This window comes from Labrus bergylta, chromosome 23 (assembly GCF_963930695.1).
Source record: "Labrus bergylta chromosome 23, fLabBer1.1, whole genome shotgun sequence".
Classification (NCBI taxonomy): Eukaryota; Metazoa; Chordata; class Actinopteri; order Labriformes; family Labridae; genus Labrus; species Labrus bergylta.
In genome coordinates, this window is record NC_089217.1 from 16,013,974 (window position 1) to 16,035,246 (window position 21,273).

Sequence of the window (21,273 nt, forward strand, 5' to 3'; positions counted from 1 at the left end):
GCGGCACACATCCGCTATTTAACCCCGCTCGGCCGGGAAGCAACGTGACCGCGATGACGACATGACGCACACAGAGGGAGCCACAGCGCCACACTGTGGTGGAATGCATCACCCGGATGAGGAGTTTACATGTTTTCTATTGTTATTTAGTGGAAAAAGTTCATAAACATTATGAGTCGCTTCACTTGGTTGATCGTACAGTATATCATCAGAATCGTATTAACATGTTCAAACTATGAACATTTGATTTAATATAAACATCTAAATTTGAAGTATGCGTTATTTGGAAAATGCCTTCATCTGTTTTTTTCCATGCAGTCACGTTGCTGCTTCGTTCATTTAAAAACAAGCTTTTTTTATTGATATAAAAGTTACAAGTTAAGTTATTTTTGACTATTATATTTATCAGTGGGAAAGAAGTAACATTTTTTTTAGGATAATGCTCGTGTTGATTAGTTTGTTTATTGCGATTGAGATATATTGAGATACATATTTACTTTCCCGTTTCGAAACCGCGATATTTATAATGAAGTTACATTTTATTCCACCTTAACCAACACAAAATAATCACGTTCTCCCATACCTCCACGTAAAGTGCTACCATAAGCTCGAGTTTGTTCAGTGTGAGATTAAACCTGCAGGGAACGGGCAGTCTTACATCTCCTCACTCTGCCTTCTCACGTTCCCCATTGACTCAGGCATGATTAAATATAGTCCTATCTGGCATGAACCTCAAAATCCCCACTCTGACCGTTCGTGTATCACGTGAACGAAATCATTTCTGTTGATAAACTCACTCAAATTTGTTATTGCAACTTTTTTTGGTAGTTAATTTAGACCAAATAAATCAATTCATTTTCTTTGCAGTGTATCCGTGCAGCTACCTGGACTGAGACTAAATATAACATTGACTTTCTGCTGGTTTACAGTTTCAGCCTGACCCCCGTGAGGGCAGACTGTGAATACGTGTGTGTGTGTGTGTGTGGGGTAACATCACAGTCTAAGATAAGAAGATACACACACATGCAGACCATCGCATCACACTTGCAGTGTTTTAAACTTTATTTTAAAATGTGCAAACCCTTAATGATACAGCGAAGCGTAAAAAACAAAACAAATCTGTTATTTGCTGGTGAGTTCAAGTGCATCTATATAGTTCATCATTACTGACCTCATTATGACCTCGATCTGTTTTACACTTTCAGTTTTGATTCTTACTGTTTTTCTTTTTACAGTCGGAGAACTTACACTAAATTGAATTAAAATTAAATTCAGTGTAGTTTCTCATGTTTTACAGTGTGCTGAAATTCCTGTGTTGCCTCAAGTTGAACTTGTTCTTGTTCTGATCTCTCTCCAAACTTTTGCTACGCGCCTAATTCCTCAGTGCATTGTGACATGTTTCCTGCTTGTTTTGATGGGTTTATAATAAAAGTAACAAACGTTTTCCTGTTGACAAGTTGAACAAAGGGCAGCTGGGTAGTTGTGATATTTATGTGTTGAATGTCCTCCTCATATAATCACTGCATATGTTCTAACGACACATATAGAATCCAAAGACACTTGGTCAAGGTCAGGTTGTGATCTTTCTTTCAGACCTGAAACGTGTCTCAGTCTGAACTGTGAGAGTTTAGGTGGAGAATATGTGATTGTGAAACAAAACTGCTGATAGTGAAAGACATTTTTAAACTTCACCCTTAGAAAGAAAGAGCAAGAATACAGTCTGAGACAGAGATGAAAGTGGACTTTTAGCTCTTAAGATTATCACATTCATTCTACTTAAGTAGCATTCTTATTTTTAACTGGACTTATTAACAGAATAAAGATGGTTAAAACTGCTTCAGGCTTTATGTCTAAAAGTTTTCTTATGAATTAACCGTGATTACCTTCACTAAAGTTTATAGAAGCACAGAGAGTTTGACCGTGACTCAGATTGTATTTAGTCTCAAGAGAAAAACTGCTCGTCCATCTTGGCCAAAAATCCCTAAAATTAGCTGAGTCCAAATGGGCCTAGTTGAATGGAGAGTAATGAAATCATATTTACAAGGACAACACTTGATTAAGCCTTTAAACGGTAAAGAAAGCTGCTTTGATTGACGTCTCTCTTTCTTGTAAGTGAAGACAAGAGTATAACAAAAAAAGAAGTTTGGTATTGTTGTCTGAGAAAACATTACTGGTTCAAATAAACTTTAAGTTTGCTACCAACTGAAAGATATCATTGTAGACATTAAGAGGACTTTCTATGTTAAACTTTTCTTTAGCACTCAGCCCAAAAGGATGCTAAAAATCTATTATATAAGTGGAAACTCCTCTCGTGTTAACATGGATTACATAGTAGAAGTGGACACAACCACTTTCTAAAAATGCCTTTGCAGAATTGTCTTGCACCTGTAGTCTATCAAATGGCCAGGTGACTGCACTGGTTGTTAAGGCATCCTACTTCTTGATACATAACCTCCATAAACAAATACAGAATGAGTTTATGGCCTCCATACCTGCCTCCTCTTCTTCAATGCCACATGATGGTCATTTTATGGGTTTATTTTTACTTTAGAGTAATAGACGACAAATGGCTACCTGTGATTTACAGCTCGTAACCATGGCGAACTGTCATTAGGGCCGGGGGCTTAATAATGCATACCCATCTTCTTGTCCAATTATGGTCAATTTTGACCCAAATCAAGTGGGAAATTCCAAAATAGAGGCTTCGAACTGGTAGTCAGCTCCAGTGTGTGCTCATCAAGCAAGGACTGAAACGTTCGCCGATATATTTACCGACTACTTTCTTGACCACTCATGTCTGAATAAAAAAGACCATCTATCTCAGCCTGTGGACGTTTTTTGTGCTTTTGTTTTTTTGCTTTTTAGCCCATCAGCAATTTTTCACTATTACCTGCAGCACAGAAGCACATAAGTATAACTTTTTTTGATGTCCTGAGTAGACGCAGTGCCACACCCCCTGACTGCATCACATTTCTATATCCTAAAAATACAGTTAACTTACTTACTATGTGTCTATGGTCAAAGGTCATCCCGGTTCATTACGGCACCATAACCTGCTTAAAATTGAACCATTTCCAAGATTTCATATAAAATATTTATCAAGGACGAAAGAGGAATAAGAATAGTTTATTTCTCAATGAAAGTGAATAACCGAGAAAAGTCCTCAACGAAAAATAAAACAGTTAACTGTATATAATCAAGCCTCCCCCCCAATGCCTGACTTCTTGATGGTAGATGGAGTGACGAGAGTCCGACACTGTATGACAGCTTCTTAACTTTTATATCAATGCCACGTGTAATTGGACTTAGTCACAGTATCAGCGAACGAGTGAGAAAGAGTACAGAGCCGCTTTCTTTACCTGCACAAAGAATGCACCAGTCGCTCCCCCTTCATGGGATGAAAACATTTGCACTGAAGTTTCATGAACATCTCATCAGTTCACCCCAAAAAAATTGAGAAATTTCTGTAGTTTTCTGCATGTGTGAAAACACCATAAAAACAAGGCAGCTCTACATTGACCAGCAGCTCAATGCAATAGTGAAACCAATGCATTGATGCATGAGTGATACAATCTCATATATGATTACATATGAGTTACTGTTTACTTCCTATGTCTAACTAACTAAATCTCTTTAGACATCGAGACATCGTCAGCTGCATGTTGGATGTCGAACATACATTCAGTGACCGCCAACCTCTTGAGTGACACCATACACATCATGACCTTTTGACCCCGTCTCAGGTCACACCCACTGGAATGTAGGTCAGGGTAAAATAGGCCACTGTCGGCCAATCACAACACCCGGCTCTGCGGTGCACGTTCAAGACACGCTCCCACCATCAGTTTTACACATGCATGGCTCCAATTTATGCATACACACACACACACACACACTTACTACTGCAGGCCTCGACTGGAGCCATAAGCAACGTGCTGCTGACCCTGAAACTCAACATGAACTCATGTATGTGTGTGGCAGTAATGTGTCTGTGGCAGAATGTCTTTTAAAATCACAATGAAAATTAAAAAAACCATTACATTGATATAAAACAAAACAACATTTTTACAAAGCAGTCAATATTTTATGACATGTTTGAATATATATGCACTAGTATTTGGATTTTTAAAAAAAAGGAAATCGTCCTGTAATGGGTGTAATGTATTGTGTGAATCTGAGTAGTGTCATTCTACAGAGATGTCAGAGTGACGTCAATACAACATGGTGTCAGACGAAGGATATCATTTCCAAGTTCTTTCTTTGGCCTTTTGGCATTTGTTAGATAGGACAGATGTAAAGAGACGGGAAATATTGCGGGGGGGAGAGTGGGGGATGACATGCAGCACAGGAACATTTTTTATGTCATTTGAAGTCACTGTGGGAATCTTTTAGATTGTCTGGATTGTGGTGCCCCTTGTGGACATGCACCTGCTCGCTTCTGACTCTCTCTCTAAGGCTCTGAAGTGCCAAAGTTCAGAGTCCCCACGTGTGCCAAGTCTGATTTGATTGGTCAGTCGCTCAGCCACTCTGGCTCCGAGGGCCGGGGAGCAAAAACATTAGCACCTTAAGCACTACTACTGCAGGCTGCGGCATATCGTGGGCGTGCTACAGAAGTTAACGGGCGTGCAACATGAGCTGCAGGGCTTACCACAACGAGCCAATGGGCTTAGATCAGTGATCTCACACTGACAAGACGTCACACTGACACATTTCTTTCAAGGGGGGCTAGAACCGAGCGTTACATGCAGCTAATGCTACAGCTAACAGGATGACGTAGGAGAAGCCGCGTTTCCACAGACTTTGAATTTTTGCAAATAGATGTGCCTAAACATGCACACAATACATGGAAAACACACTAATGGACATATAAAACCAGAAAAAGCATAATATGGGACCTTTAAATAGTCCAAGCTCAGGTTGATCCTATCCAGTTTTTCTAAGGAAAAAAAACAGAAACAAAGTGAGCTGGATTACATGATTCTAGAAAACAAAAAGGGTTTTCAAATGTGGATCATTATTCCCACAATCAACTCTTCTGAGCAACCAAATGTTTTCTTCAGCTGATGTAATCTGTACTCTGCGTGGATTCGTTTTTGGGTTATTTTAGGCTTTCTTTTAATAGATTTCATCTTCTAGCCAAGCTCCTGTCCTTTTAAGATAGCAGACCTTTATCAGATTCATTCTTCAGGAACATGTTTTCGATTATTCTGAGCTCTGAGTAACAATCATTACAGTCCTGTTACTTGAGCTGGAATGTTTCAGCTGATCAAAACACCTGAATGAAGGATTTCTTACTTCTGTTGTTTTTTCAGTGAAACCCGTTTCTCCTGATCTGAACTAAACCTGCTCCGGTGAGTTCTTTCCTGATATTTTTTTTTATTATTATTGGAGCCTCGAGGGCCCTGTTGGCGCACTTACATAACGTCTGAATGAGGCTCACTGTCCCAGTCCCCTACCCCTACCCATAATCCATCAGGGCTAAGTTAAGACTGTGGAGCCCTGGGGACGTGTTATGGCTGCTGTGTAACCAATGTTATATCAGGAGTGAATTAAGAGAGGGAATCTAGGCTTCTTGGATATCAAAGAGGTGCACCGGGAAAGGATGTGTGCGCCTGGAGTTTAATTTATGATTCTGCAGGGAAGTGTTTATACAGGGATGCTGAAAAACAACCAAACTCCAGTCAGCATGACTAGGCTGGATTTTTAATCACCGATACACACTCAACATTAAAGAGTTTGGAACATAACATTAGATAACAAAAGAAATCAGTCAAGGACATATATAGTTTGTAACCTTTATTTTGGCTTGACACAAAGGTATGACAGGAAACAAATGCCTCAATAATCTGCAAGATGCCTCATCACTACCTACAGACTCTTCACAGCTGTTCAGGAAATATAAAAAAAAGGTGTAATATGTACAAGTGAGGGGGTGATGATGATGTGAGTTCAGAGGGATTGACATCACACCTGCTCGCCCAGGTTCAAAACACGAAACTTGTCTAGGTTGTAGAAGCAGGCCTTGACGACTCGACCCCCGAAATATCGGCCGTTCAGATCCACCACGGCTGCAGAGGAGAGAGAGAGAGAGAGACGCAGAGGTCAGAGTGTACCCGAGTGCACAGATAAAACTTTCAATAACAGCATACCTACTGTTGTAAAAAAAACAAAAAAACACACACACAAAAATGTGCCCACAGATTATTTGACAAGGTTATACACTAGTGTGATAGCGTTCAGTTTTCAGCCATTTCTGAGGACTATACATATACATGTTTTCTTCATGCATTTTGAGAACAAAGCAGAAATGTTGAGAATTTGTGGATTATTTCAAATGACAAAAAATCTTCTTCTGGCTTTCTAAAAATCCTTTTACTTTATAAAGTCGTATCTTCTGTGGCATTGTCAGGCACGAGAACAACCCCTGAAAAAGTTTTTTTTTTTTTTTTTTTTTTTTTTTTTTAAGAATAGAGTTAAATACAAAGATATCTCGTTTAAAGCGCATGCAAGGGATGTTTGGTTTGTGTTTGGCGCCCCCTGTGGACAAAGTGGTACCTGCAGAGCTTGAGACATCAAAAAAATATTAATCAAATTCACAGAAAGGTGATCGGAACCCCTCTGTCTCAACGAGTACAAGTGCCACAGAGATGACTACGTGCATCATGGTGTTTTTAATATTTGGGCTGCTGAGTAACAAGTTCAAGCTCACTTTTCAAAAGCGAAAATGAAAACTTTGATTATTGGCGCTTCAATGCAAAAGACAGGCTGCAGCTCTGTTCATGTAAAAAAAACGTGTCCCTGTTTGTGATTCAGGATTTGTTTTAAAATCACTCTATTTAAAATAAAAGTGTCAAAAAGATATTTTTTCACAAGACATGATCAGTCATTTCTTGAAAAGAAAACAACAACACTGTATGTTGATATTTAGATTCCAAATTCAAATTCATTGTCAGAAAACTGAAATAAAAGATTTGAATTCATGTCTTTTCAAAAATGTGGATAATCAAAATCAAATCGTGAACCCAATGTCGTGATACGGATAATATTGTGAGTTAAGTGAATGGCTACATCCCAAGTCAAAGATCACTCGTTGTGAATATTTGCTGAGGAAAATGTCAACAAAAATCTTTTTCAGATTGACAGTCCAAAACTATCTGAACATAACTCCGCCCTCAATACGTACATACGAAAGTACAATAATCTTTGTACATTCATGTTGATCCTGCAATGGAGAAATATTGAAATTTAACTGATTGGATTTTTAGTCTTCGTAGCTGACACTTATGAAGTTGGACTTATTCTCAGAGTTCAGACTCAATCTCCACATTGTTTTTTTCTTCAACATGTTGACAACACTCTGGAAATGCAAAATGTTAATTTATCTTCTTATTCCTGGCGACAATACTCTTCTTTATTTTACAGCCGGTGTTTCTCAGTGTCCCAGAATGCCTTTCAGCAAACTCTTCCACATAGACATTAACGTGTATGTTTGCTGTTTACATCAGTGGTTCTCCACTGGGGTAGCCTCAGGACCAACCACCAGCTGCTTCATGACAAATCGCGACCCAAACTGATGATATGTTCAACCAATCAGACTTATTGTGCAGATTTTTCCTCAGACGGTTCAAAACAAATATGTTTAAAATCCATTTATAGACCACTTTTGCGTCCCGACCCACCAGTTGAAAGCCACTGCTTTAAATCCTTATTTTCCCTGTTTGGATGTTAAACAGCAGGACAAAGATGAATCAAAGACTAAACTGTCTTCATCTTCTCAGCCCAAGTTGCAGGAAATAAATGTACGTGATGTCACATCATTTATTCCTAGAGAGAGAAGTTCATCAAGATAATGAAGACAAAATGTATTTTCAAGAGTTTCACGGCAGATTCTCCAAGGCCGTGAATGTGTGTGTCTTGTTCTATGAAAAGGAGTTTTTGATTTGTGGCTCAAACAATCAGCCGAGTGATGCAAACACTCTGCGGTGATAAAAGCTCCAAAAAAGAAAAACAACTTTGCTCATCCTCTTCTAGGAAAAAGGGGAAAATTTGACGTCAATGTCATTTCCGAGGACTGTCATCGGCTGTGTGCGCCTACTAACGCCCCGACAATAAGTGGAGTCCTTAAGTCCACACACACAAACAGTTAACTTTCCTTATAAAAGCACAGACAGGACAGAGTGAACGCTCAATGAAATGAACAATCTCACACTGCTTGTGGCTCGTTGGTTTCATTCATGTACATGCACATAAACTCGAGTGTTCTGACATCGAAACAGAGTGCGTAATGTTGTATGATTAGACTATCTGAGTCACTGAATTACTCTGAATGCAGTGTGTGATCGTGAAAGAATAACATTTTCTATTTGAGGAACAGGTTCAACCTTCAGGTGAAGACACGTACTGTCCAAAGAGTTGAATGAAGATGAATATGATACTGTTCTCATGTTTGTAGTTTAAACCGGAGCGACAGCCAGGAGACGGTTAACAAAAAGAGGCGCTACAGACACTCCGGGAAATCAATGCACCCAACCAAGAAATATTCCCACAAGTCATCCCCTTTCAAAACACAGCCAGTCTGTTTTTTTACACTTAAAACTCTGGATCTGGGTGTTTTTTTTCTTCTTCTTTAAAGTTTCCCATGACTCATAGAGAAGACATCATTACTTCATAATATGTACACAAACCAAACTGTATTATACAATGTTTTTCGGTACTAATACTCGGATGTGATCAGTGGTCAGCTTCAACTCAAACAGCTCCAGCAGCTGGTTATATCTAATATTATATTGTTCAATTAAACACAAATTAAATACATTCATCCAGTTAAAAGTCAATGAGGAGTTTTGTTAATTTCACAAAATGTCAGGGCCTGGAGAATAAGTTATGAAGTTAAGTTTTTACACGTCATCTTAGATTGTAGGAAAAACTTCTTTGACCGTTTCAGACAGCTGGTTCTTCTCGTTTACCGTCTTTAGCTAAGCTAACTATATCTTTTACTTATTTATCTGAGAGACATGAAAGTGTTATTAATCTTCTTTTCTAACTCACAGCAGGAAAGTGAAAATGGGTTTTTTGCGATACAATTGGAATCGATACCAACCGATTAGTTACAAAACGATAAGATAAAATACAATGCAATGTGACACGATAAAAGATGTCAGTTCTAAGTCAAGTCCACATGAGCCAAATATCACACTGACACTTTTATTAACAGCCAGCTGCGCAATGTCCAAAATGTTCATGGAAAATTACATTAAAATAATGGGTGAAAATAATGGACAATAATATACCTGTGTGATATAATACGATAAGATACGATGCAATACGACACTATAGGATACGACGTGATACAATAAGATGCGATACCAACGGATTAGGTACGCTACGATAAAACATGTCCGTTAATGTTTATTTTTGGGGGGCTTTTTTGTCTTTATTTTGCAGATCGGAGGTGGATAGAGCCGGAAATCAGGGAGAGAGAGAGAGAGAGAGAGAGTGGGGAACAACATGCGGGAAAGGAGCCAGATGTCGGGCTCAAACCCAGGTCACACACTTTGAGGTACACAGCCTCCGCACATGAGGCGTGCACACTAACCACAACGCTACCGGCGCCCCAAACCATGTCAAGTCCACATGAGCCAAATATCACACTGGCACCTTTATTAACAGCCAGCTGCACAATGTCCAAAATGTTCATGGAGAATTAAAATAAAATACCCTCTGGAATGCCTCCACCCTGTAATGATCATGATAAAGTCACACAGTTCAGATTACCCACAGCCAGAAAAGAAAATCAACTTAAACTGAGTTTACACTCTCCTTGACCAAGACTCTTCATGCCGAGGTCATCTCCAACCTGTCACTGACCTGACCTCTGCAGAGGGCCGCTAAGCACCAACCACACTTTCCTTCTTTAAGAGAAATACAATGTTTCATCATCGCCAAAGAGTGTAATGTGTATGACTGTGTCCCTCCGTTTCTGTTCGTTGAGTGTCTGTCCCGCTTTCTCAGAGCTGTGATGTCAGCGCGGTGCTGACGGTGCCGCAGGGGGACGACTGGGTTCCTGGGCCGCGTGTGATGTAACCCCACAGGGAGCCGAGTCTCACCTTGTTTCTGATCTGGGCCAACCCATTTAGTAATGGACACATCGTCAGCCACATCATCAGAGCAGTTACACAATGAAGAGGAAAGTGACGCAGTTATGCAAAGATGATGGGCAGAACGGCTGCTCTGATTTTTTAAATGGGAATGGGAAACTGGGAGATGATGGTTTTCCATCGGGTAAATTGTCTCTGACGACAAATGCAAAGTTTGGAGCATCAACAAGAGGTCAAGTTGTTTTATTTTTTTGGGGGCTTCTCGAGCTCCTGTGACATCTGGGCCATTTTTAGGCCACATACAAATCTACTGCGATGGAAGATAAAGGTCTCGGTGTAGCCTCTTTATATATTCTGTCCTGACTCATAGACTCAGTTAAGAAAGCACAGAGTCTACTTGCATTTTGTCATTGAATATCAGCACTTCTGTATTGTTTTTGTACAGATTGTGGGTGTGAGAAAATACCAATACATCAATATATCGCCGTCCTGACTCGTGTGATACAGATATTGAATCACTGGTGCAAAACTTCTACATTTTATAAAAAAAAATAAACATTGCAACAAACAGCTTTCAGAGTCACTGGGTCAAGACTCCTCATGGTGGCACTTGTGACATGAATGAGAGAACATGGACAGAAGTTTAGAGACCAAAGACGAAGTTGACAGCGTTGTAATATTACACAACGGTGGAAAGAAATTAAGAGCTGAAGCATGATAAGAGGTGAAACTAACACCAAATTGTAGTGAATATATATATATATATATATATATATATATATATATATACACACTATATCGTATCGTAAGTTACCCTGCAACTCCCACCCCGAGTTACAGAAGTAATCGAGCTAGGTTCATGATAACTGTAAGGTTTACAGGGAGCAGAATAATCCACAGTGGTCTCCTCCTCTTAAATATGAAGACCAACTGATTAAAAGTAATGTTTTACAGTAAACACTAAATATAGAGTTTCATATGACTAATATTATGTCTCCAAAACTCTTTGATTGACACAGGAAACTTTGAGGGGCTGGGAGCTGAGCTGCTTAAAGGTTTTTTTTTGTAACTGCTGAGCTTGTTTTTCAGCCATGATTCCTTATTACCTGTCAAGGTCTCAAAAACAACAGACGGTAGCCTAGCGGTTAATGCGCCTCCCAAGCAGGCAGCCGGCATGTCCTTCCTCACTCTCTCGCTCCCTGATTTCTGACTCTATCCACTGGCCTCTCTTGAGGCGCTAAAAAAACACTAAATAAAACAGATTCTTATTCAAATCAGTAACTTTCAGCAGGGATTCTGGATATGGGAGCTGAGCTATGGTCATTGCATCTCTAAAGCAAAACAAAATCCTTCATCTGGTTAAATGACCTGTGACTCTTTATGAGCCGTTGATGATGTTTTTTTTATTTATTTATTTATTAATTTTTGTGCCCTTTAATGATAGGACAGTGGATATAGTAGGGAACTACATGCAGGCAAGGAGCCGAAGGTCGGACATGAACCCGGCTGCCAGCTTGAAGGACTGTAGCTTCAGTACATTGGGTTTGACATCTGTGCCCCCTTGATAATGAGTTTTGTTAATAAATAATAAAAGATAGTTAAAATGTGATGTAAATTTAAAAAGCAGAAAAATAAGTACTCTGAATGTTTCTTTGTGTTTTACAGGTGCAACATGAGACCCATGTAGTTTGGTATTAATATGCAAACAATCTGAATCGGGGTCAGCTATACTCCAACCTCCTGAGAAGAAGAAGACACTAACCTTTGATGGCAGACTCCACCCTCTCAAACTCCAGAAATATCCGCACGGCTTCATCATCCATCACTTCTGCAATCTGAGAAGCAAAGCGGTATTTTATTTTCCCGAGTGGCCTTTTTCTTTGATCAGTAGATTTGTCACCCATCCTGACTCGAGCCTCCTTCGATTCTCACCTCAAAAATGACACATCTGGTCACTTTGCCGTATTTCTCACACTCTTCTTTCGTTTCTCCCTCCAGGTCTTCGTCCACCTCTCCTGGGCCCACCATGTTCTACAGGAACAAAATACAGCGGGTTAGGACGACTTGAATAGGGCAGTCGAAGAAATGAAGAATTTTTTTTTACATTATGTTTCTCTGCTTAAATGTCAATTTTTTGAGGTTTTTGCAGTATTTTTAGGTGATATATAATCTATGTATTGGGCGCCTGTGGGTAAATGGTAGAATTGGTCGTCTCTAAACTGGAAGGTCCGGGTTTGATCCCCAGTTCCTACACCAACATGTCTGATGTGGGGGCAGGACACTTAACCCCAAGTTGCTCCCACTGCTTTGTTGGCAGCGTATGAATGGACTTGAGCTTTCTAATCTTCTGACTACTCAAAGTGCTTTTACACCGCAGGTCACACCTACACATTCACACACTGATGGCAGATGTTGCTGTGCGAAGAGACCATCAGAGGTAACTATCCCCATTCACAAGCACTCATATGACACTGACGGAGCAGCAGGAGCAACTTGGGGTTAAGTGTCTTGCCCAAGAACACATCGGACATGTGACTGCTGGAGCTGGGGATTAGACCCAAGACCTTCCAGTTAGGAAATAACTGACTCTACCCACTGAGCCACAGCCACCCTGAATGTGTATGAAGGTATTAGTTAATTCTGATGGACACTTTACATAGCAGCCTCTGCCATCAGTGTGTAAATTGGTAGATGTGACCTTCAGTGTAGAAGTGCTTTAAAAGCTCAAGTCCATACACCATTTGATTAATCTCGGAAATAGCATTCAAGAACACCGTGGACACAGACATACCCTGAGCAGGACCACTTTAGTCGGGTTCTTGAGGATCTCTGTGAGCGGGTTGGCCTCTGACTTCTTACAGGAATCTGCTGCTTGGATGGAAACAGAGAAAAAGGTCTTTTTTTTTTTTTATCCTTCCTCTAAAGAAAATATTCACAGGCTGTTGGTGAGCTGAGTGAAGCAACTGAAGGTGTGACACAAGAAGTTTTATCGTATTGCACTGAGACTGACTCAATACATTTGATAAAATTAAACAATTCTTTTATTTGTTCACTGAACCAAACTGATATAAAATCTTTTGTTGCATATTTCAAAGCACTGCTTTTTATTATGCTGGAAACGCATCTAAAGGTCACTCAACTGCAAAACAAATGTTAGTGTTACTGGAAAAATGAGTAAGAGGATGAAATATACATCAATACTTCAAATCAAATCTTATCTTGTAGTTAGTTCTCTGATAGATGGTGATAACAGCCTTTTATTTAACAGTCAAATTTGTAAATGGTGTAAATTATTGTTTTACTAAATGGAAGAACGTAAATCAGCATACCCCATATAAACGCAACAATCTATACTGATTGGTGTTGTGAATGTAGCTTTATTTTAAAACTGTCAAAGGGTCGGTAGAATCGGTTAAAGGAATCTGACAATATTAAATTAAAGTCTTTTCTTAGTACACATCTCTGAAAGGGGAAAAACATGCATAACACGCACACACTCCTCTACAATTAAATATTAAGAGGGGAGGACACTCAATAAGTAAGAACAGGAGAGAGAGAGAATATGAGATGGAGGCCAACCTGAAAAGCCTCCGCCTGAAGCCTCAGCAACACCTGACTGGCTGGAACCTGCTGCTCAGACACACACACACACACCCGCATGTCAAATGAAAAAGTACAAATGTTTGCATACATATATGCATACACTAGGTGTCACTGATAGAGCCGAAACAAACAGGTGTGTAGCAAAAAAAACGACAGAGACAAAAAAAACACACACATATAAGAGCAGGAAGGGGGAACTAGCATAAAGCCAACATGCAAAAAACCTTAAAAGGTCTTGAATGAAAGCACAGTGAGAGGACAAAAAGTAGACAAGGACAAACTGAATGTTGCATATAGTATAAAACTCTGACCATGAGAGGAGAGTAAATTAGCAGACACACACAGGAAAGGTAGTACTCACGTTTTTCTGCAGCGTCACCTATGATGATCTTCCCGCCTCTCTTGCTCGTCTTCTCCACAGACAGCGCCGTGCTGAGGCCCTGCTCGTGCTTCCCCAGACCCTGGCCTTCTTTGAAGCCATACTTCTGCATGATCTTATGGGCCACCGTACCTCTGCAGAGGGTAGAAAGGAAGAAAAGTCGATTTAGTTTTAAATAAGCAAGCCTATACTGCAATCACAAGGGTGCAATACTAATGCTCTTTAACCAGTTTATTATGCCCTTGTACGGGAGTGGTAATAAAAGTGAAAGTGTAAATTATAGGTCACTCCTTCAGTAAACTCAGGACCCATCAGCTTTTGTCTGCCTCTGAGGTGAAGCTTGTAGTTCTTTGGATATCTGTGTGCTGCTCATTATGAAGAGTGCAGCCAGCCACCAGACTAAAGACACTGAAAGCATGGAGCTGGACCGGAGATAAAACTATCTAAGGCCCTATTCGCAGGCGATTAGTATAACCTGGGGACGCCTGATCATTTGTAAGAATTGCAGAGGATATCTGTGCTTTTTTTTTAAAAATAGGACAGTGGATAGAGAAGGGAAATCAGGGAGAGAGAGAGAGTGGGGAATGACATGCTGGAAAGGAGCCGCAGCTCAGACTTGAACCCAGGCTGCCCACTTGGAGGACTACAGCCTCCATACATGGAGCGCAACCTAAAAGCTAGGCCTCCAGCGCCTCTGCATGTGTGTTTTTAATCTTCAATTGTGAGCACTTTTTCATGGCCAATCTCCTAAAATTATTTATATATTTATGTCACTCCTGAACTGTGATTTTAACTTATGCTGTTTTTATGTTGTCTTTTGAGTGTGATGTGATTTGATTGGGATGCAAGGATTTCTGAGTTTGTAATGCAAGACTAATTTCTGTGCAAACAGACAATAAAATGTTATCTTATCTTAATTTACCACGTCTGTCATTTGTAAAGTAAAAATTCCAGGACAAATTAAAGACATGGTTGATTTGCACAGGGGCATGAATTGATTGATGGATCGACTAAAATTGTCTTTTAATGATTTCGCTGCCATCAAAGCTGTTAGTAAAGTTGCCCTTTAATACAACAAAGCCTGTACTTCTGTGTAATTACTCAGTTCTTGTAGGTTTTAATCGTTTCCTGGCATCAAAATGCGCAGCAAATTTGCTGACTGCAACAAATAGAAAGTCCTGTGCAAAGAGAAAGAGTAATAAAAAGAAAAGATAAATCTGTAGAAATTCATGGTTTCGTAAATAATGCAGGTGTGAGGCAGACCTTTACACTATGTCACTTTATAAAACACTTACAAGTCCTCTTTAGCAAGACAGAAAGATCAGTCACTTTAAAATGACAAAAGGACTTTAAAATACTTTTCTTCCACTATACTAGTGTCTTATATTTATTGATAAGCTGATTTCATGTCCATGCACATTTGTTGTTCTTTGAATGCACATATTTTTGCGCATTATCTTGTAATTTTTTTAAATATCTTTTTTTATCCTAATATTTGTTGTTTGTATTATATTTTTAAATCGTTTTATACTTAGCTTGCACCGTGGTTCAGAGAGAAATGTTTTTTCGATTTTTCTGTATGTCTAGCACATGTTTGAAAAATGGACAATAAAGATGACTTTGACTTGACAAAGTGTGTGAACAGAAACAGAAATGTAGGCTATGGTTAGAATGACATTCTGTAGTTTACACCTGATGGGAATAAAAAAGTAAATCAAAGAGCTAAACAAAGAGCAATTACATGAGTTGGATTTTTTTTCTCTATAATATTTGAAAGTTTAGTCTTATTTGTAGATTATATTTTGTCAAATGAATGTTTATGATTGTGTGTAAACCTGCCTGTGTGTTTTTGTTGTGTGTGTATGTGTGTCCCACCCACCCCATGTTAGCCAGGAAGGAGCTGGTTGGTCCGGGTGGCGAGCGGGGCCGGTCTGAGTCCTCGTACATCGGTGGAGGGATGGCAGCCTTTGAGCCTCTGGCAGGACGTCCTTCATCCTCATACGAGTACAAAGATGGGCCTAACAACACAAAAACATTTAAATAGAGCTCTTCACAGACACTGACAAAGTGAAAGAGAACTGAACTCTGATCATGTAGACTATGCTTCCCCCTGCTGACTGCCACTGATGAAACACTTAAAAAGTACTCTTAACATCTGTGTCAGAGTTGAGTACTTTCTCGGTGATCATCGGGAAAGACACAAATAAATACAAACAACTTTTTATTAATTTCTTCATTTGTAAACAACTCTTTCCTCCTCGTCTTCAGGGTTACCATGTAATAAAATGCTGCTACTTCTCTGTTTGTCTGAACATTGTTCAGGAGTTCTGAGCAGAGCACAAGAGAACTTATGACACTTACCATCCCTGTCAACAAGTGAAGACGGAGGGGCGATTGCTGCTCCACCTATACCTTTCAGAGACAGAGAGAGAGAGAGAGAGAGAGAGAGAGAGAGAGAGAGACAGAGAGAGAGAGAGAGAGAGAGAGAGAGTGTAAGATAGATGATTTGTTGTGTTGGTTTTCACATGGTGATAGTTAAAACGTTTGATAAGTTTTTGGTTCTTCACTTCAAGACATTAAAGTTTGTGTAAACAAGAAGACTTTTCTTTGTTATTATGATCATTGCTTACACGTTAACTCAACGGGAAACATGTCATTCATGGTAGCCAAGCATTAGACATGTCACCGTGCACGTTTTAAAAAGGATATAATCCTCACATTTAACTGATGTTCAATGTTATCTACAAACGTGTGTCTATAAATTGTAAATGGACTTGAGCTGGTAAAGCACTTTTCTAGTCTTCTGACTACTCAAAGCTCTTTTACAGCTCACGTCACACCTACACATCAGAAGTAACTAATCCCATTCATACACATTTATACTCCGCCTTAGCAGAGGGAGCAACTTGTGGTAAAGTGTCTTGTATGAGGACACACCAGACATGTGGCTGCAGGAGCTGGGGATCTAACCCCCGACCTGCCAGTATAGAGACTATGCCAATGATCTACAGCCGCCCCAATATACTGTTATACTGTATATCTGCCACTGAGCAATTTTCTCCTAAACGATCACTTTATTCATTTTTGATTCAACAAGTAAAATTATAGAATGTTACCATGTTAGGCCACACTTTAAAGTTTTCTAAACAAGAAATATCTCAAAAGGTTCATTTGAGAAAATGGCATGTCATAGTCTTTTTTACTCCTGCAGTTGATCTCTAACTCTGTTTGATTTTTAAAACTGAAAATCTCTTCAAAAAGTGGACCCCAATCATCTTAAGGGACAATAGCTTTAAATCAGGCGATGACAAAAACCGACTAGCTCTTCGGTGCACAGCCAGCCTTCAGGCTAGAGCTCTTACTCACAGCAGGAATCACTGTTACAACAACTGTCTGTATCTGTATCAAGCTTGAAAATCAAACAAACCCCAGGATGGTGTTTATTTTTTGTACACCTTTAAACACGGGGTTTAAACACTCACTTCTTTTCCTTCGCTCTTTCTCGTATTCATCGTCCTCATCAGAATCGCCCTCCGCTGTTGGGAAACGAGAGAAACCACTTGGAGCTCCAGTGTCATGCCTGTCTTTCCTCTTCCTGCAACACAACAAGTTTTAGATTAAAAGACTCATCAAAAAATATGGCTGATGGCAACAAACAAACATGGAGCTCTTCCTGCAAATATGAGGAGTTTTTCAGGAGTTTTCTGCAAGTGTGAAAGCCCTATTAGTAAAGTATGATCATACTTTTCCCTCTCCTCTATCTCCTTCTGTCGCTCCTGCTCCCTCTGTCGCTGTCGTTCCTCCCGGTGCCGCTTCACAACTTTCTCATAGTCGTTGGGAAACATTGGATCATACTCGTCCGCCAACGGGATTAGCACATCACTAGAGGAGAAACCACTTGGCACTGAATCCTGCAGCACACACAAACACACACAAGAGTGAGAAAAAGGTTTCTTTCTACAAACATAGCTGTTGAGTTATTTTTGATGGTTTTTACATTTATTTTAGGGCAGAAAACAAGTTGAGCCTATGAGTAGATGCATCACAAACAAATAGGGGTCGGCCGGTAATGGGCCTGGTTAATTATCAGGGGCCTTTATGTGACATTTGGCCGATTATCTGTATCTGCATTTTGTGTTATTTATCGCCAATAAAATAAATTGATTAAAAAGTGCCCTACTTTGCCTCCGCTGCAGTTTTGTCTTTCCCTCTGGGTCTGTTTTACTCACCACTCTGTCTCACCGAATGCCCCGCCCACAATACAATCTGATTGGCTACAGTAGAAGTCATACCTGTAATAGCCAATCAATAGTCACTCAATCAGAGGAGAGTCTCCAATTGAGCATTTAAACACAGTCTTGTGTTTTACTGTAAACGCATATCAGTTCCAAAAATCTGTCATCTGTTTCATGAACTACTAGTACCCAGTATCAGCCGTGAAGAAACAATATCGGTCGACCCCTACAAACAAATATTCTGCTGTGCATACACATTTTAATAACACGTATTTTCATTCAGCATCAAGATCAAGTCATATCAAATCCAGGAACAATCAAGCAGCCTGATGCACACTGATGACCAGATCCCCACATGAGACACACCTTGAGTCCAGCTGCAGCATGTGGAGGAGTGTCTGAGATCTGTCTGTCATCGCTGGAGCCTCCTCTTTTTAGATCGATGACTGGAGCCAAGACAGTGGTCTGCTTCATCCGCTGGGTCTACACAAAAATACACACACATATAAATACAGTCACTGGACGTGAGCACATTAGGTTTACACAGTGTCTCTGTAGCTTGCATTGTAAGTTACTTACCTTGGCCTGGGTCAGAGCAGCTTTCTTCACCTTCAGCTGGGACTGCAGCAGCTTGAAGTTCTTGGACCAGCCTTCAGTCTTGGTGTCGCTGGCACCAACACCGAGGTCATCATACAGCGACATTGCTGCACTGATTCCTGCAGACACAAAATACAAAACAATCATCCTCAACTTATTCATGTCTGTCTGGAGTACTTCAGGTTTCAGTTTATGCTCGTAGTCTGGAAGCTGGATGAATGAAAACACAACAAATATATATATTTATATTAAAAAGACCGTCGAAGGCTTTATCTACAATTATTTTGTCCAGGTTAGGTACCAAAACGCCAGGTGAAAAGTGTCTGAAATATTGATGTAGCTAACGTTGGCTAATGCAAACAGAGCTACCAAACTCCTTTTTTTACCTCCACAATACTAATTATTTAAAACAAACACCACATGTTTGCTTGTTTCAACCTACCAGATTAAGGAGTATCCAGTGATAACACAATGTAAGTGCCAATAATAATAATAATAATAATAATAAAAAGGGTTCAGCTGCAGCTGGAGCTAACGTGCGAGCAGGCGGAAGTTAGCAACACAACAACTAAACTAAGAGCGACAGAGCTCTGGATGTTTTCCCTCTGGCGCCACCTAGCGGGCGGATGACTTAAAATATAACCAGAATCAGCTTTATTGGCCAGGTATGTGTGCAAACCACACACACACGCATGGGATTTGACTTCTGTAAGCTCTCTCTGTACACGCATTGAATTATATTATATATTATATTATATTATATATTATATTATTATATTAATATTTCAAAAACAACAACAATATAGGCCTTAATACTAAAATAGCCCACATGAGTCAAAGGTCTAATGGTACGGAGTGCAAAGGGTGCTAAAGCAACAGCACGATAATAAATTATCAAGTTTCGTAACATTGATTTATTTACATGAGGCGGAGGGCTTTTTTGTTTTTACATTAAAAGAGTGTGCACTGTCATATCAGATGAGTGATAAATGGTAATGTAACAGTTTTAACAAGGAAACCACAGAAGATGTTGAGCATATAGTCATGAAGTAACAAAAAGAAAGACAGTGAACAGCTTCTCCTTGAGATAAGGACAGGGAGAGAACATTGATAGCAGGGGGAAAGTTGTGTTAATATTTTATAGGCCTACAGTCAATGGTTATTGTATGCCTAGAGAGCTGTGAGTGTAAATCATTTCAGGGTTGTTTGTTAAAATGATTAGCCTATTCTTGCTTTATAGCATCTAGATCAGTGGTTCCCAAAGTGGGGGTGGGAGATGCCTTCCATAAAAAATAAAAAATCATTCAAAAGTATATATTTTTACCCATTTTTGTAAATATACAAAAAGTAGTCCGTTGTCATATAAGACAGTATCATTTAGTGAAATGGAAATGAAATGAATGTGTACATTGTTTATAGTTTTTTTAGTTGTATTATTTTGTGTTACTAGTTTTTGGATAGGTTTATTAGTGTGTGTGTGGCTGTCGCTACGTTATATACCTAACTAAACACCTTAAAGAACAGTGGGGGGTCCCCAGTTTCTGTCACCCTTATTTTGGGGGTCACGACCTGAAAAGTATGGGAACCCTGGATCTAGATAGTAGGCCTATCTATTATTTATTATTACATATTTAACAACGATGGCTTCTGTAGAAGAAGATAATAACTTCAATTCAATTCAAATGGGCTTTTATTGGAATGGTGGTGATGGGCGACGTGATACACAGATGGATTGATTGTATTGTTTATGGTGTTTTGTTTATTGATTGTATTGTTTATGGGTGTTTTGTTTACTGATTGTATTGTTTATGGGTGTTTTGTTTACTGATTGTATTGTTTATGGGTGTTTTGTTTATTGATTGTATTGTTTATGGGTGTTTTGTTTACTGATTGTATTGTTTATAGGTGTTTTGTTTACTGATTGTATTGTTTATGGGTGTTTTGTTTATTGATTGTATTGTTTATGGGTGTTTTGTTTATTGATTGTATTGTTTATGGGTGTTTTGTTTACTGATTGTATTGTTTATAGGTGTTTTGTTTACTGATTGTATTGTTTATGGGTGTTTTGTTTATTGATTGTATTGTTTATGGGTGTTTTGTTTATTGGTTGTATTGTTTATGGGTGTTTTGTTTACTGATTGTATTGTTTATGGGTGTTTTGTTTACTGATTGTATTGTTTATGGGTGTTTTGTTTATTGATTGTATTGTTTATGGGTGTTTTGTTTACTGATTGTATTGTTTATAGGTGTTTTGTTTACTGATTGTATTGTTTATGGGTGTTTTGTTTATTGGTTGTATTGTTTATGGGGGTTTTGTTTACTGATTGTATTGTTTATGGGTGTTTTGTTTATTGGTTGTATT

General features: G+C 39.2%; 1 protein-coding gene and 1 long non-coding RNA gene across 3 annotated transcripts; one reads left to right on the forward strand and one right to left on the reverse strand.

Moving 5' to 3' along the window:
• The first annotated feature begins 5,193 nt into the window (after positions 1-5,193).
• LOC136177661 (uncharacterized) lies at positions 5,194-11,900 on the forward strand. The gene is made up of 3 exons (XR_010665169.1): positions 5,194-5,351; positions 9,445-9,559; positions 11,763-11,900. It is a non-coding gene; the product is annotated as an uncharacterized lncRNA (long non-coding RNA).
• rbm17 (RNA binding motif protein 17) lies at positions 5,782-19,507 on the reverse strand. 2 transcript variants are annotated; one of them, XM_020656289.3, is made up of 13 exons: positions 19,354-19,507; positions 18,894-19,030; positions 18,681-18,797; positions 17,824-17,990; positions 17,562-17,674; positions 16,441-16,491; positions 15,959-16,097; positions 14,062-14,213; positions 13,677-13,727; positions 12,889-12,965; positions 12,030-12,128; positions 11,860-11,932; positions 5,782-6,068 (listed from the first exon to the last, which is right to left on the reverse strand). In XM_020656289.3, the coding sequence occupies exons 2-13, from the start codon at positions 19,014-19,016 to the stop codon at positions 5,965-5,967; spliced, it is 1,266 nt and encodes a 421-aa protein (XP_020511945.1). In that variant the 5' UTR covers positions 19,017-19,030; positions 19,354-19,507; the 3' UTR covers positions 5,782-5,964. The 2 variants fall into 2 exon arrangements, with proteins under 2 accessions (XP_020511945.1, XP_020511944.1); XM_020656288.3 differs by having other exon boundaries at positions 12,889-12,968.
• Between the last annotated feature and the right edge of the window lie 1,766 nt (positions 19,508-21,273).

What these genes read in the sequence shown, in the direction of transcription:
- rbm17 (XM_020656288.3), bottom strand. Translation starts at nt 19,016, where the DNA reads ATGTCGCTGTATGATGACCTCGGTGTTGGTGCCAGCGACACCAAGACT. An exon ending in CTGCTCTGACCCAGGCCAAG is followed by an intron (nt 18,798 to 18,893) that starts GTAAGTAACTTA and finishes ATTTTTGTGTAG; the next exon opens with ACCCAGCGGATGAAGCAGAC. An exon ending in AGGTGACGCTGCAGAAAAAC is followed by an intron (nt 13,728 to 14,061) that starts GTGAGTACTACC and finishes GTGTCTGAGCAG; the next exon opens with CAGGTTCCAGCCAGTCAGGT.